Source organism: Limanda limanda, chromosome 9 (genome assembly GCF_963576545.1).
Source record: "Limanda limanda chromosome 9, fLimLim1.1, whole genome shotgun sequence".
In the NCBI taxonomy this organism is placed as follows: domain Eukaryota; kingdom Metazoa; phylum Chordata; class Actinopteri; order Pleuronectiformes; family Pleuronectidae; genus Limanda; species Limanda limanda.
In genome coordinates, this window is record NC_083644.1 from 330,534 (window position 1) to 345,712 (window position 15,179).

The following is a 15,179-nucleotide window of genomic DNA, read 5'->3' on the forward strand; positions in this document are numbered from 1 at the left end:
ACATCCAATCAAACATTCAACATCCAACCAAACATCCAGCCAAACATCCAACCAAACACATCCAACATCCAATCAAACATCCATCCAACACATCCAGCCAAACATTCAACATCCAACCAAACATCCAACATCCAACCAAACATATCCAACGTCAAATCACACATCAAAAAAAACATCCAACATCCAGCCGAACACAATCAACATCCAACCAAACATCTAACATCCAACCAAACACATCCAGCATCCAACCAAACATCCAACATCAAATCCAGCATCCAACATCCAGCCGAACACATCCAACCAAACACATCCAGCATCCAACCAAACATCCAACATCCAACCAAAGGTCCAAGATCCAACCAAACATCCAACCAAAGGTCCAACATCCAACCAAAGGTCCAAGATCCAACCAAACATCCAACCAAAGGTCCAACATCCAACCAAAAATCCAACATCCAAACAAATGTCAAACATCCAACCAAACACGTCCAGCAATTCATCCATCATCCAACCACTTCCAACATCCAACCAAACATAAAACATCCAACCAAAGATCAAGCATCCAACATCCAACCAAACATCCAACTAAAGTTCACTTCACTCAAATGAACTTTAGTTTATTCCTGTTTCAGTCAAAAGTTTGTAATTATTCACTTTAAATGAGTCAAAACAACTGGAGGAAAAACACAAATTTGAAGTATAAACTTTTTACAGTGTATCGTACTCTCCAAAACTGACTTTATTAATATAATAACTTAACATATTTTAGGATCCTCTGTATATTAACTCTCACAGATGACCGCGTCCAACCAATAGGAACACAACCCTCAGAGGACATCGGTCTAAACAATGTTTATTAAAATCATCACAAGTTTAGACACTGGACTCGGTAATGAGTCAGTAGGGGGCGCCATCATGAAACCAAACATTTTAATTATACCAGACGGTCTGATCCATGTCGGTCATGTGGACACAGTCTCCGTCTGTGAAGCCGTCCCTCCTGGACCGTCCCACAGCAAAACACAGACTCGCTCCTCCAGTCGGCTGCCAGCACCTCCCACACTGATGTGGCACGGTAGGCTCCGCCCTCCTCCTCCTCCAGAGACGTGCTAGCTGATGTCCCCACGGTGTCGTCCACCCACCACAGGACGTCCTGCAGAGGTGATGTCAGTCCAGAGACAAGACAGATCAGGAGGTGGCGTCCTGCATACTGAGACGGCGAGAAACTGAAGATCTGAATGGAAGGAGCTGAGGACGAAGACCAGATCAAGTCTGAGAGAATGTTTGACCCACAGAATGTGGCTCTAAAAAACTGAAGCTAAATCATCTCTATCGCCCCCTGGTGGCTGGCTGCAGTAAGGTAATAAACCTCCATGTTAGAAGATGGGACATGAACCAACCTAAAAATCAAAGTAGACCTTAAATTAATGTCTGTAAAGCGATTCTGTCATGACCGACAGCCGAGACTGACTCTGGATTGGTCGAGGGAGTGTGTGGGCGGGACCTCGACACCACAGCTCCACCCCTCGATCAATGCTGAACAGCCTCTGGCTGTAGATGATGTCATCGCCACAAGATGGCAGCTTTCGTATCTATAGATAGAAAGTGATTTTTCTTCATGTGTTTCAGCTCCGTCCTGACGAACATTTCAAATCTTTTTCAGACAAAGATTTAAAAAAGGAATCAAACCTGCAGGGATGTGATGATGATGATGATGATGATCTTCCTCACAGTCACATGATTGTTCATGGGAAAGAACCGACAGCTGATTTCCTCCACTGAAGAACACAGAGACAGAGCATCACACAAAGAACCACACACACACACACACACATATACAGAACCACACACACAGAACCACACACACTTACATAGAGAACCACACATGCACCCACACAGATCAACACACACACACACACACACAGAACCACATACACAGAAACACACACACAGAACTACACAAACACACCCTCTGTTGTGTCTCACCTCAGGATGATGATGATGATGATGAAGATGAAGGTGAGCGTCAAGTTCATCCTGATGAAACTGAAAAAGAAAACGTTTATTCAAATGAGGATGATAATGACAATGACGTCATCACATTGATGTTAAAAACATATAAATATCTTCTTCATAAATGACTGAATTTGTTATTGAATACAGTTAAATTCAGACATTTAATTTAGAATAATAAATTATTTTATACAGTTTTAACAAATCTATAATCTACCAGATCTGATCCAATATAGATACAGTCACTTGTATTGATGATTTTATCTCATTTAAATTCAGTTTTTTCTATCTAAATTATATCTTTTTAGGAAATCATCTTATTCTTTAACCTTCACTATAAATGTGTTTTATATTTGTTTTGATGTGTATTTCTACCTTGAATTGAACTGATGGTGATTTATTCCTAAATAAAAATCTTCACAATGACGGTTAAGATCAGTTTGAATCACGTTTTATTCTTTAAAAGACAATATATTGTTGTTCCATCTTCATTTAAAGTCTTGATTATATTTACTGTATTTAGATGAATTTATATATTTAAGGTTTCATCATCAGTTGTTTTTACTTTAATAAATAAATGCAAAAGGTTTTACCTGCTCGGTGAGTTTGTCTCTTCAGCATCAGTCAGTTTTTCATGTGGGACAGAAACGGATTCTCCTGTGGATTAACTGAGTCTGAGAAAAACAGAAAAACAGGAAACTGATTCAACTGCTGGAACCAGACACATCCCACTGAGTGATACACAACTACACACAGCTACACACTAACACAACAAGCACACAACACAGTCAGTTTGTCTGTTGTGGAGTTCTCTCTCCTGTGTCTCTGAGTCTGGAGCTGTTTGTTAGACAGAGGCTGTTCACACGTGTTTATACTGATGAACAGTATTAATACAGTTTGTAGAAAATGAAAATATAAACATGTGAAATAAAAGATTGTTTAAAGAATCAACAGATTTTATTTTTCATTTACTTATTAAATCATAAATTCCTGTTTGTGTTGATATTTTCCTGTAAACTCAACATCACCTGAACCGATCAGTGCAGAAAAATAATCAATAATCAACAATCAATAATCAATAATATCAAGTTCCCTTCAGTTTGTACAGACTGATGACAGGAAGTTTTTTTTTTTTTTTTTATATATATATTTTTATTAGGAGGTAAGGCACAGTAGAACAGGAATCAATGTCAAATTTACAATGAGTATCACATAATCTCTGTACGACAATTAACAATCTATAGAGATATTGACACCAAAAAAAACCCCACTGTGCATCACGATGGATTAAGAGTGAGATATACAATCGACCTCCAAGGATGTTTTTCTTGATTAAAGGACCACATGAACGTGGTCATGCACACAATACATTACACAATTCAATGAAAATAATAATAATAATGAAAAATAAATAACTGAAAATTCTATTAAGTAATAATTAAGTAGTAAAGCTGCACAGTATAAATAAATAAAAATAAAATAAAATTTAAAAAAAAGAATAAGTAAATGAATAAATAAAAAGGAAGAAGAAAGAGAGAAAAGAGAGAGGGGGGGGGTGTCAATCAGGGGGCAGGGACTGGAGAGAGTGGAAGAATGTAAGAAAGGGAAGCCACTTACTATAAAATTTGTTAGAGCTACCTTTCACTGAACATCTGATCTTTTCCAGCTTTAGGAAAGACATGGTGTCGTTGAGCCACTAGAGGGAGCTTTAGTCGACTTCCAGTGGAGAAGAAGGTGGCGTCTTGCCAGTAAGGAAGTGAAAGCTAAAATGTCTAATAGATTAGAAGTAAACCGGTTATGGTTCTCTGGGAGCCCGAATATGGCAACATGGGGGGAGACTTTTATAATCACTGAAAGTATTTTTGACAAAATAATTCAACCAGAAGCGAGAGAGTAGCGGACAAGAGTAGAACATATGGGTTAAATTGCAGGATGAGGCATGACATTTGTCGCATTTGTCAGTGATACTGGGATAGATTTGCGACAGTCGAGCTTAAGAAAAGTGGACCCTAAACAGAACTTTAAACTGTAGAAGTGTGAGACGAGCGCAGGATGAACTAGTGTAAATTTTCTTAAGAGCGGTGTCCCACCAGTCATCCTCCAAGTTTAGATCCAGTTCATCCTCCCAGGCAGCCCTAACTTTAGTAACTGGAGAGCAATCAAAAGACAGAAGTTCATTATAAACTTTAGAGATGAGTGATTTTTGAAGTGGATCGTGGTTTAAAAGCATGACAGGAAGTTTTAATTTGAAAGAGCTTGTCTGTCAACTGGTGAGTTTAGATGAGACGAGGATCAGACACATGGAGACGGACGCCTTCATCATCATCATCATCATCTTTATCATCTTCATCATCTTCATCATCATCATCATCATTATCATCATCATTATCATCATCATCATCATCATCATCATCATCATCATCATCATCATCATCATCTTCATCATCATCATCATCATCATCATCATCATCATCATCTTCATCATCATCATCATCATCATCATCATCATCATCATCATCATCATCATCATCTTCATCATCTTCATCATCATCATCATCATCATCATCATCATCATCATCATCATCATCATCATCATCATCATCATCATCATCATCATCGTCTCCATCTTCATCATCTTCATCATCATCTTCATCATCTTCATCATCATCATCATCATCATCATCATCATCATCATCATCATCATCATCATCATCATCTTCATCATCTTCATCATCTTCATCATCATCATCATCTTCATCATCATCATCATCATCATCATCTCCATCTTCATCATCTCTAATGAAGGTTTTTGCTTTAGGGGATCCTGAGCTGCAGTGTGTGACCTGTCAGCAGGGGGCGCTGTGGTGCAGCTGAACCACTGCTCTGAGGTCAGTGTGGAGGATGTGATGACGTGTTCCAGCCTCATGGGGGCGCTGCCTCCTATCAGTACTGATTCTGATCTGATGTTAGCCTGTTAACTCCTGTAGCTAATGCTTAGTGTCCGTCTGTGACCTCATCTGACTTCACAGCACTTCCTGTTTCTGGAGGAAATGAGGTCATCACATCCTCTGCAGCTGAAGAGATAAACCCACACACACCTTCTTACCCCCCCGTACCTTAACCTTAACTCTAATTTAAACCAAAACTCTAATTGAACTTAAACCTAAACCCTCACCCTCAACAGTCTGAACAAGTGAGGACCAGACAGAATGTCCTCACAAAGGCATTGAAGTGGCTTCATAACACACACACAATGTTCGAGTTTCTCTCTCGTCCTCTCAACACTAACATGAGGAGGAGGGCGGGGGGGAGGGGGAGGAGGAAGGGGAGGAGACAGGGGAGGTGGAGCAGGGGGTGGAGCAGGGGGTGTGGCTGAGGGAGCCTCTCCCTCCTGAACTCAACTGAAGGGAAAGTCCAGCTCACTCCATCCTGAGAGTTTGAGAGCAGCAGCTCGTCTTCATCGTCTTCACCGTCTTCATCATCTTCATCGTCTTCATCATCTTCATCATCTTCATCATCTTCATCATCTTCATCATCTTCATCATCTTCATCGTCCTCCTCCCTCTCAGCTCTCCCCTCATGGCGGACCCCTCCAAGTCCTCTCAGAAGGCCAAGAATGTGGTCCTGGCGCTGCTGGCGCTGTGGTCCATCGTGTCGCTCGTGGTCATCGTGGTGTGGGCGACGTCTCCGGACCTGAAGAGCTCGGCTCAGTGCCGGCTCGAGCTGCAGGACACCCGCGAGAAGCTGGAGGGCGCCAAGGTGGTGTGGGGGCAGGACCGGGTGGCGCTGGAGGAGAAGGTGGAGGAGGAGAGGGAGCAGCAGGCTCGCCTCGCGGCCGGCAACCTGCTGCTGCTGGGACGCCTGAACGCCACCAACGCCTCGCTGGAGGCGTGTCTGCAGGAGAACGTGAGTCACACTGTAAAACACATGTTCCCACATCATGGATCAGATTCACTTTGATTTTTACAGTGAGTTTTTCCACAGATGAGTCAGAAAAATAGATCAAGAGTGAATCCACAGTTTGTTTTCCTGTGTCGGGGTCAAATGTCGCTGAGGACACATTCTACTTTGAAGACTGTTGCCATGGTTACGGCTGTGTAAACGCTGTTGGTTTCGTTTCCTTTCTAGTTTCGTTTATCTTTTCTTTGACTTTTTATTTTTTTACACTTTATCTGAACTTTCTGTTCCTCGATACTTTTCTTCTTCTTGAGGAGAAACTTCGGTTTCGTTTCTAATCAAATGCGTCAGCGTCCCAACATGAAGACCATCTCTCTGTGAGGAAGAGGAGCATCTCTCTGTGAGGAAGAGGAGCATCTCTCTGTGAGGAAGAGGAGCATCTCTCTGTGATGAAGAGGAGCATCTCTCTGTGAGGAAGAGGAGCATCTCTCTGTGAAGAAGAGGAGCATCTCTCTGTGATGAAGAGGAGCATCTCTCTGTGAGGAAGAGGAGCATCTCTCTGTGAGGAAGAGGAGCATCTCTCTGTGAGGAAGAGGAGCATCTCTCTGTGAGGAAGAGGAGCATCTCTCTGTGAGGAAGAGGAGCATCTCTCTGTGAGGAAGAGGAGCATCTCTCTGTGAGGAAGAGGAGCATCTCTCTGTGAGGAAGGACAGAAAAGAATCAACTTCTCTGATGATGAAGCAACAAAACATTTCTGTGGTTCAGTGAAATCCTAGAAACGACTTCAGAGGGAAAGGTTTCACTGCAGTAAACAGGTTGAATCAGTACTTTACTTGAACACAAGTATCTGTACTACAACTGGAGTAAAGGATGTGTGGACTTTCACCTCCTCAGCTTTTTGCAGCGCAACATTACTGAGAATAGAAACCAGATTAGCCCCGCCCTCCTCGCCACAACCGCCAGTTTAACACGACCTCAGGAAAACGAGTCACGTGACAGATACGTTTCGTTTCGTCTCACTGAAGATCTGAATCTGGATCAGTTCACTTTCTGTTCTGATGTGAACTCGTTTCACCTCCTCCCTCCTTCTCCTCCCTCCTTCTCCTCCCTCCTTCTCCTCCCTCCTTCTCCTCCCTCCTTCTCCTCCCTCCTTCTCCCCCCTCCTTCTCCTCCCTCCTTCTCCTCCCTCGTTCTTCTTCTCTCTGCAGCAGTTCAGTTTCCAGCTTCATATTCTCAGAGTTGGAAAAAGTGAGTGTTTGCTCTCCCTCCTCCTCGGCCCCACCCCTCCTTCCTTCCCTCCCTCCTTATTTTTTCCTCCCTCTCTGGCGCTTCCTCCTCCTCCTCAGGAGGGAAACTCTCACATCATGCCTGTGGATTGTGGACGATCTCGAACGTTAGTTTTATTTATAGAAGCAGAAAGTGTGTGAATGTCGGAGACGTTTCTTCTTGCAGCTCAGAGGCGTTAAATACCCAGAATCCCTTGCGTGAGAGCAGCTCATCGAATGTGAGGCCGAGAAGTCTTAAAAATAATCAGTCAAAGGAAACATGTAAATTTATAAAGGTTAAAAAGTTAAAATTCCCAAAGTTTTGATGTCACATAACGACACCAGGAGCCATTGTCTGCTGGACTGACACGCCCCCTGCTGGACTGACACGCCCCCTGACCAATCCAGGTGAAGAGAGAAGCCGACACTTCCTATGTGCATTGGAAGCTGTCGACCAATCACAGTAGAGTGAATCAATCTGATCGTCTCAGGTGTTGTCTTACATATCAGGGACAGAGTCAGACATCTGCAAGGACGCTAAAACTGTGAGAGCGCAAAAGAGGAGGAGCCGGACACGTAGAAGACGAAGACGTCCACTTGGAAACACGAGGAGATTCCAGATCTTCTGGTGATGAGGCCGACGCCGTGTGGAGGAGGAGCTGGAAACAACAACACTGATGTTTCCTCAGCAGAGCAGGGGGATATGGAGAATTGCATTGTGGGAGACTCCACCTGCAGGTCACCTGACGTCACACGTCACACCGCTGCATGCTGGGAAGATCGTCCAGCTTTTAAAACATGTTGTTGTAGAAGCTACGACGGAGACGTCTCCGTGGTGACGAGCCCTCAGCTGTGAAACTCCTGAAGCACGTGTGATATTTACAGCTGACGTGTGACACACGTTACTCTGACTTGAACCTGACGAAGATCCTCAGATTCTAACCCTCATTTAGATTTTTTCCTAAACAAATTTTCCTTCTCGAGAGAAATACAAATATTAACATACACACACACACACACACACACACACATACACACACACACACACACACACACACACACATCTTGTTTAAGAGTCTGAGCCGACCAATGAGACGGAGCATCTACAAACTTCCTCTTGTTCAGTCTGTGTCTGCTCCAGAACTTTAAAACATTTGAAAAAGCTTTTGATCGTTTTATTGAACCTTGAAGAAAGAAACTGAAACAAATCCACCAAACTGTTCAGAATCCTTCGTGTTTCACAGTTTCCTGCTGAATCTTGGAGATAAACTCTGGTTGTTAATAACTTCAAAGTGTTTCTAGCTGATGATTTAAGGTTAAAGTGGATTTCATGTTCAGTTCAGTCTGCTCTTTAGTTCTTCATCAACGTCTCATGGTCACAGACACGTTTCCAGAGTTTCTTTAGGATATTGCAGCAGGTTTTCATGAAGTGATGTGAGTATTATAACAGTAGAAGTACACCGTGTACTGTACTTCGGATATTTGTTTAGACTGTTCCTTTAAGAGCTGATGATCTAACCGAAGAAATGTTTCTCGAAGTCGACCTGGAGTCGTCCTGTTTTCAATCAGCAGCTCAGCTGTGACAGCTGACGCCAGGAGGCCTGGCACGGCCTGGCACGGCCTGGCACGGCCCGGCACGGCCCGGCACGGCCCGGCACGGCCCGGCACGGCCCGGCACGGCCTGGCACGGCTCATCTGAGGGTTAGTCAGTAGGGTACTCTTGTCGTACTCTGCAGTTACTAAAGTACAAATACCGCATACAGTTGTAGTAATAATAAAGTGTGGTCAGAAGGAAGGGGCAACACACCTGAGCAGGTGAGCACTTGGTTTGAGCTCCTGTCTCTTTAAGGCCCAGTCTGCTCTGATTGGTCAGATCGGCCTCTGCTCTTGTTAGGGGGCGTGTCAGCCCAATGTGGCTGGCCTCCTGATGTCATGTGACATCACGATGATGCAGTCACGTTCGATAATTGATACTGACTTATTGATTTGTGTTGCAGGACGTCCTGAGCCGGAACCTCAGCCTCCGTGAGGAGGAGGCGGAGCAACTGCTGCAGCGCCAGAGCAACCTCACCACCCAGCTGGGCCTGAAGGAAGGTAACGAGAGGAAAACCTCCAGCGCTGCCATGAAAGGAGACTTTCTCCACAACCGCATTCTTAACTGCTGCACCCCCCATCCCCTCCTACCGTTACCATGACGACTGTGAGTCATAGTAAATAAACACACACGATTGGACGGATTCAAAAAATGAACAAACAGCAGTGTTGTTCTGTTCAAAGGAGAAAAGAGTCTCATGTCAAAAATCTAAAACCACAAATTCAAAGATTAAATAAAAAACCTCTGTTTCCACATGTGATGGAGCAACGGAGGAAGAAGGGAGCGAAAGATTTAACAGTAAAAAAAGGAAGAAAAGAGAGGGAAGAAGAAATGAAGAAAAGAAAAAGTCAAAAGGAAGAGAAAAAAAAGCTAATGAAAAACATATGAGGGACAGAAATAGGACAAAAATTTGTAAGAAAAGAAGAAAATAAACACAGAAAACAACAAAAAGAAAAGAAGAAATAAACAGTAGCATAAAAAAGGAAGAAAAGAAAGAGCGTTAATAAAGGAACAAAGAAAACTACAACTCAACTTTCCTCAAAGAAGATATGATGGAAAGAAAAGAAGAAAGATAAAGGAAGAAAAAATAAGTGACAGAAAAAAGACAAAAATAAAAGGAGGGATGATGGAAGAAAGATGGTGAAGGTTTATGAAAAGAGGAGAGGAAAGGGTAAGTCCATTAAAAAACAAAGTAGGGATGATGGAGGGAAAGAGAACCTGATTAACAAAGGAAGAGAGGGATGAGATAAAAACAGAAGTGAAGAAAGAAGGTGGAAAGAAAAACGAGCGACTGGAGGAGAAACAGGAAGAAAGAAATGAAAGAAAAATGGAAGAAAAAAGTCAAAAGTTGATTTTCTTACAAATGAAAGTTTTAAAGGTAAAAATAAATAAATTGAACTCATCAGAGAGCTCCCTGTGATGATGTCACAGCGCTACGCTAACGCTAACAGCTCAGAGTTCAGAAGCTAAACTTTCCTTCAGGATCACAGACTGAATTCTGGGTGATTTTAAAATATCTTTGAACACCGAGAAAATCTAATGAATTTAAGTCTCTTATTAAAAAACAAATCCTTTTTCCCATCGGAGTCTTTCAGGGAAGTAATGAGCTGTTGTGTGTGTGTGTGTGTGTGTGATTGTGTTACAGTGTTTGTTGAACTAAGGCTCTTTGTTAAAGAAATAAAAGGTATTTTCCGTTTTGATGAAATCGTCCAGCAGCCGGAGCACGAACAGGAAGTGGGCCGGCGCTTTAATGAAGGTGACTTCCTGCTGTGAACAGTGGGGGGGAAACGATTGGTTCCTGGTTGAAGCAGATATGAAAGTTTAGTGTGAACTCGTCCGTCTGCAAAGAAAATCACTTTGAAACAAAAGAAATATTCAGCAGAGATTCAGTTTAAGGAGAAGTTTAGTTTCTTTGATTGATTTAAGAACTTTAAAAACACAGTTTGAAACATGAAGGCTCGGTTCTGCAGATGGAAACATGAAGAGAAACAAATATGATATTTCAGTTTAAACACAGTAACATTTTTGAATCTGTTTGATTTGAAGTGAAGCAGCAGAGAATCCGTTCAGTTTGTGTTTGTGGAAGTTAAATCTTCTCAGGAGGTTCTCAGCTCTTCACTGGTTCTAATAAAAGCCGACAGTGCGATGGTTCTGTGGATTCTGCTTCAGATGCAGAATGTTTGGTTATTGGTTGAATCTGATCCAGAATCAGCTCGTGAAGCCGCTGAGGACGAGAAGAGGTTGATGCTGGCAGCTGAGTTCATTCCTCACATATCTCACAGATAACACCCAGGCTCCTTATAAGTCAAAGCAGCTGCAGCCTGTTCACAGCCTGTAGAGCCGAGAGTGTGCCCCAGGGTTCTGGTGCCCCAGGGTTCTGTAGGACAGGGCCCGGTGCCCCAGGGTTCTGTAGAGCAGAGTGTGTGCCCCAGGGTTCTGGTACCCCAGGGTTCTGTAGAGCCGAGTGTGTGCCCCAGGGTTCTGTAGAGCCGAGAGTGTGCCCCAGGGTTCTGGTGCCCCAGGGTTCTGGTGCCCCAGGGTTCTGGTACCCCAGGGTTCTGTAGGACAGGGCCTGGTGCCCCAGGGTTCTGGTGCCCCAGGGTTCTGTAGAGCAGAGTGTGTGCCCCAGGGTTCTGGTGCCCCAGGGTTCTGTAGAGCCGAGTGTGTGCCCTAGGGTTCTGGTGCCCCAGGGTTCTGGTGCCCCAGGGTTCTGGTGCCCCAGGGTTCTGTAGAGCAGAGAGTGTGCCCCAGGGTTCTGTAGGACAGGGCCTGGTGCCCCAGGGTTCTGTAGAGCAGAGTGTGTGCCCCAGGGTTCTGGTTCCCCCGGGTTCTGTAGGACAGGGCCCGGTGCCCCAGGGTTCTGTAGGACAGGGCCTGGTTCCCCAGGGTTCTGTAGAGCCGAGTGTGTGCCCCAGGGTTCTGGTACCCCAGGGTTCTGTAGAGCAGAGTGTGTGCCCCAGGGTTCTGGTACCCCAGGGTTCTGTAGGACAGGGCGTGGTGCCCCAGGGTTCTGTAGGACACGGCCTGGTGCCCCAGGGTTCTATAGGACAGGGCCTGGTGCCCCAGGATTCTGTAGGACAGGGCGTGGTACCCCAAGGTTCACTAGGACAGGGCGTGGTACCCCAGGGTTCAGTAGGACAGGGCGTGGTGTCCCAGGGTTCTGTAGGACAGGGCATTGTACCCCAGGGTTCTGTAGGACAGAGCGTGGTACCCCAGGGTTCAGTAGGACAGAGCGTGGTACCCCAGGGTTCTGTAGGACAGGGCGTGGTACCCCAGGGTTCTGTAGGACAGGGCGTGGTGCCCCAGGGTTCTGTAGAGCAGAGTGTGTGCCCCAGGGTTCTGTAGGACAGGGCCTGGTGCCCCATGGTTCTGTAGGACAGGGCGTGGTGCCCCAGGGTTCTGTAGGACAGGGCGTGGTACCCCAAGGTTCAGTAGGACAGGAATTGGTACCCCAGGGTTCAGTAGGACAGGGCGTGGTACCCCAGGGTTCCGTAGGACAGGGCGTGGTGCCCCAGGGTCTGTAGGACAGGGCCCGGTGCCCCAGGGTTCTGTAGGACAGGGCGTGGTATCCCAGGGTTCTGTAGGACAGGGCGTGGTGCCCCAGGGTTCTGTAGCACAGGGCGTGGTACCCCAGGGTTCAGCAGGACAGAGCGTGGTACCCCAGCGTTCAGTAGGACAGGGCGTTGTACCCCAGGGTTCTGTAGGACAGGGCGTGGTACCCTAGGGTTCTGTAGGACAGGGCGTGGTGCCCCAGGGTTCTGTAGGACAGGGCCCGGTGCCCCAGGGTTCTGGTACCCCAGGGTTCTGTAGCACAGGGCGTGGTGCCCCAGGGTTCTGCAGGGTTCCCCTGCAGCACAAGTTGCCCCCCCCCAGTCCTTTGTTACTGTCAGGATGAAACCAGTGGACTGTGTGAGTCACTGTTAAACATCTGAAGCTGTTTCCTCAGGTTCATTCATTTCCTTGAATGTTGTGATGAATCGAATCTCAAAGTAGAAACGTTGCTGCAGCAAATTAAAAAATAAAAATAAAATCATTATTATCAGTTCAGACGTTTGGAACCACTACCTCCTGCAGCTGGGTCCAGATGTTCAGTATCTCTAACCTGCAGCTGGGTCCAGATGTTCAGTATCTCTCTCCTGCAGCTGGGTCCAGATGTTGAGGCCTCTGTGTGTTTCTCAGATCTCATCGACGCCCTGCAGCAGAACCTGACTCAGACGTCTCATCAGACCGAGTCCTGCTTCAGTCTGAAGCACGCGGCTGACAGTCAGATGGTTGCAGCTCAGATCCAGACCCGAGCCTGCGAGTCCAACAAGCAGTACCTGCAGAAACAGCTGTGAGTGAAGCAACAGCGCCACACGCTGGGTGATCAGGGAACAGCGGTTGAGTCAGACTCAGCTCTGTGATTGGACAGTGACTCACATCTCTCTGTCTCTCTGTCTATGTCTCTCTCTCTCTCTCTCTCTCTCTCTCTCTCTCTCTCTCTCTCTCTCTCTCTCTCTCTCTCTCTCTCTCTCTCTCTCTCTCTCTCTCTCTCTCTCTCTCTCTCTCTCTCTCTCTCTCTCTCTCTCTCTCTCTCTCTCTCTCTCTCTCTCTCTCTCTCTCTCTCTCTCTCTCTCTCCAGTCTCAAGTGTAAAGCTGATGATGACTCTCAGCAGACGACACCGGAGCAGAACCAGGCCTCCACTGACAAGAAGAAGAATGCTGCCCCCCCCCTGGCTGCTGTCCCGGCGCTGACGCTGTTCTTCTACTTCGCTCTGCAGCTGATAACCTGTGAGTGTCTCAGTGTCACAATGCATTCTGGGAAATTCAGTAAGTTCAGTAAACAAAGGAACAGATGACGGATGCAGACGCTTCATTAAAACACAATCTCACTTTAGCTGAGTTGTATTAAACTGTGTGTGTGTGTGTGTGTGTGTGTGTGTGTGTGTGTGTGTGTGTGTGTGGGTGTGTGTGTGTGTGTGTGTGTGTGTGTGTGTGTGTGTGTGTTTTCAGGAGCTCTGTGTTCCTGAGTCTGAGAGTACTGTGGTCCAGGACAAAAGGGGGCGGAGCCTGGACAAACCTAATGACTGCTGTACAAACTTCCTGTCTACACAACAAACAGATCGCTATGGAAACGCTGACTGGACACAAACTTTGCTTCAAGTGGAAAAGCTGCGACGTTAATGAATTATTAACGTTTCACTGAGATCTCGGTTTCACTTCCTGTTGCTGGTTTCTACTTCCTGCTGCTGTTGTCCACTTCCTGCTGCTTGTTTCCACTTCCTGCTGCTGGTTTCTACTTCCTGCTGCTGATTTCTACTTCCTGCTGCTGGTTTCCACTTCCTGCTGCTGGTTTCTACTTCCTGCTGCTGGTTTCACGTCCCGCTGCTGGTTTCCACTTCCTGCTGCTGGTTTCTACTTCCTGCTGCTGGTTTCTACTTCCCGCTGCTGGTTTCCACTTCCTGCTGCTGGTTTCTACTTCCTGCTGCTGGTTTCCACTTCCTGCTGCTGGTTCCTACTTCCTGCTGCTGGTTCCTACTTCCTGCTGCTGGTTCCTACTTCCTGCTGCTGGTTCCTACTTCCTGCTGCTGGTTCCTACTTCCTGCTGCTGGTTTCCACATCCCGCTGCTGGTTTCCACTTCCTGCTGCTGGTTTCTACTTCCTGCTGCTGGTGTCCACTTCCTGCTGCTGGTTCCTACTTCCTGCTGGCTTGTTCTGCTTTAGTCTGTTCAGTCCTGCATCAGTTTTTAAACGACTTCAGATCCTTCCTGTCAATCACCAAGTTCATCACAACGTTCAGTAACATATCGTCTCCTCGGGTTCTGTGGAGGGAAACTACGGCTCAAGTTTCTTAATTACATTTCGGAAATTAACGCTTGTGATTATTAATCCATCACAGGTGAAGTGTTTTACATATCATTGATATTTTGCCTGTCAGTGCCCCTTAAACTGACACGCCCACGTTCCCTTCCTGATTGGTTCTCATAAGTCACATGACTCCACTACCAGCGGTGAACACAAAGCGTCGCTAACACTTCCTGTGGGCTTTCTGTTACTAAGCAACCAGCTGCAGAGGAGACATCTACTTCCTGTTTACATCACATGACCAATGATTGGTCATGTGACGTGTGTTTCCAGAGCTCTGAACTACGAAGCAGGATTTGTGGTTAACTTCAGGTTTAATTCAGAGTTTTCAGTTCTATGAAGCCCGTTAAGTTGTTATTGGGGTAAATCACCATGGTAACTTACGCTGAGCAGCTGACCTGCTCCAGGTGAAGTTGTAGATAAGAGATCAAATAGTATTAAGCTCCTCCCACTGACCACTCCCTTCCTCTGACACCTGAGAGCAGAGGTGATCAATAATCCATCCTTATTGATCAGAGCAGACATGAGGATGAATTAACAGTTGAGTCGACTCCAGAGGAAACTGG

At 45.7% G+C, this 15,179-nt stretch overlaps 1 protein-coding gene across 1 annotated transcript; it reads left to right on the forward strand.

The window, feature by feature from the left end:
* Positions 1-5,527: 5,527 nt before the first annotated feature.
* Positions 5,528-14,124, forward strand: si:ch211-1a19.3 (rootletin). The gene is made up of 5 exons (XM_061077930.1): positions 5,528-5,919; positions 9,173-9,269; positions 12,949-13,102; positions 13,391-13,539; positions 13,762-14,124. Coding segments are annotated over exons 1-5 (729 nt in total). The 5' UTR covers positions 5,528-5,592; the 3' UTR covers positions 13,764-14,124.
* Positions 14,125-15,179: the final 1,055 nt, after the last annotated feature.

What these genes read in the sequence shown, in the direction of transcription:
- si:ch211-1a19.3 (XM_061077930.1), top strand. Translation starts at nt 5,593, where the DNA reads ATGGCGGACCCCTCCAAGTCCTCTCAGAAGGCCAAGAATGTGGTCCTG. An exon ending in AGGCGTGTCTGCAGGAGAAC is followed by an intron (nt 5,920 to 9,172) that starts GTGAGTCACACT and finishes TTTGTGTTGCAG; the next exon opens with GACGTCCTGAGCCGGAACCT. An exon ending in CCAGCTGGGCCTGAAGGAAG is followed by an intron (nt 9,270 to 12,948) that starts GTAACGAGAGGA and finishes TGTGTTTCTCAG; the next exon opens with ATCTCATCGACGCCCTGCAG.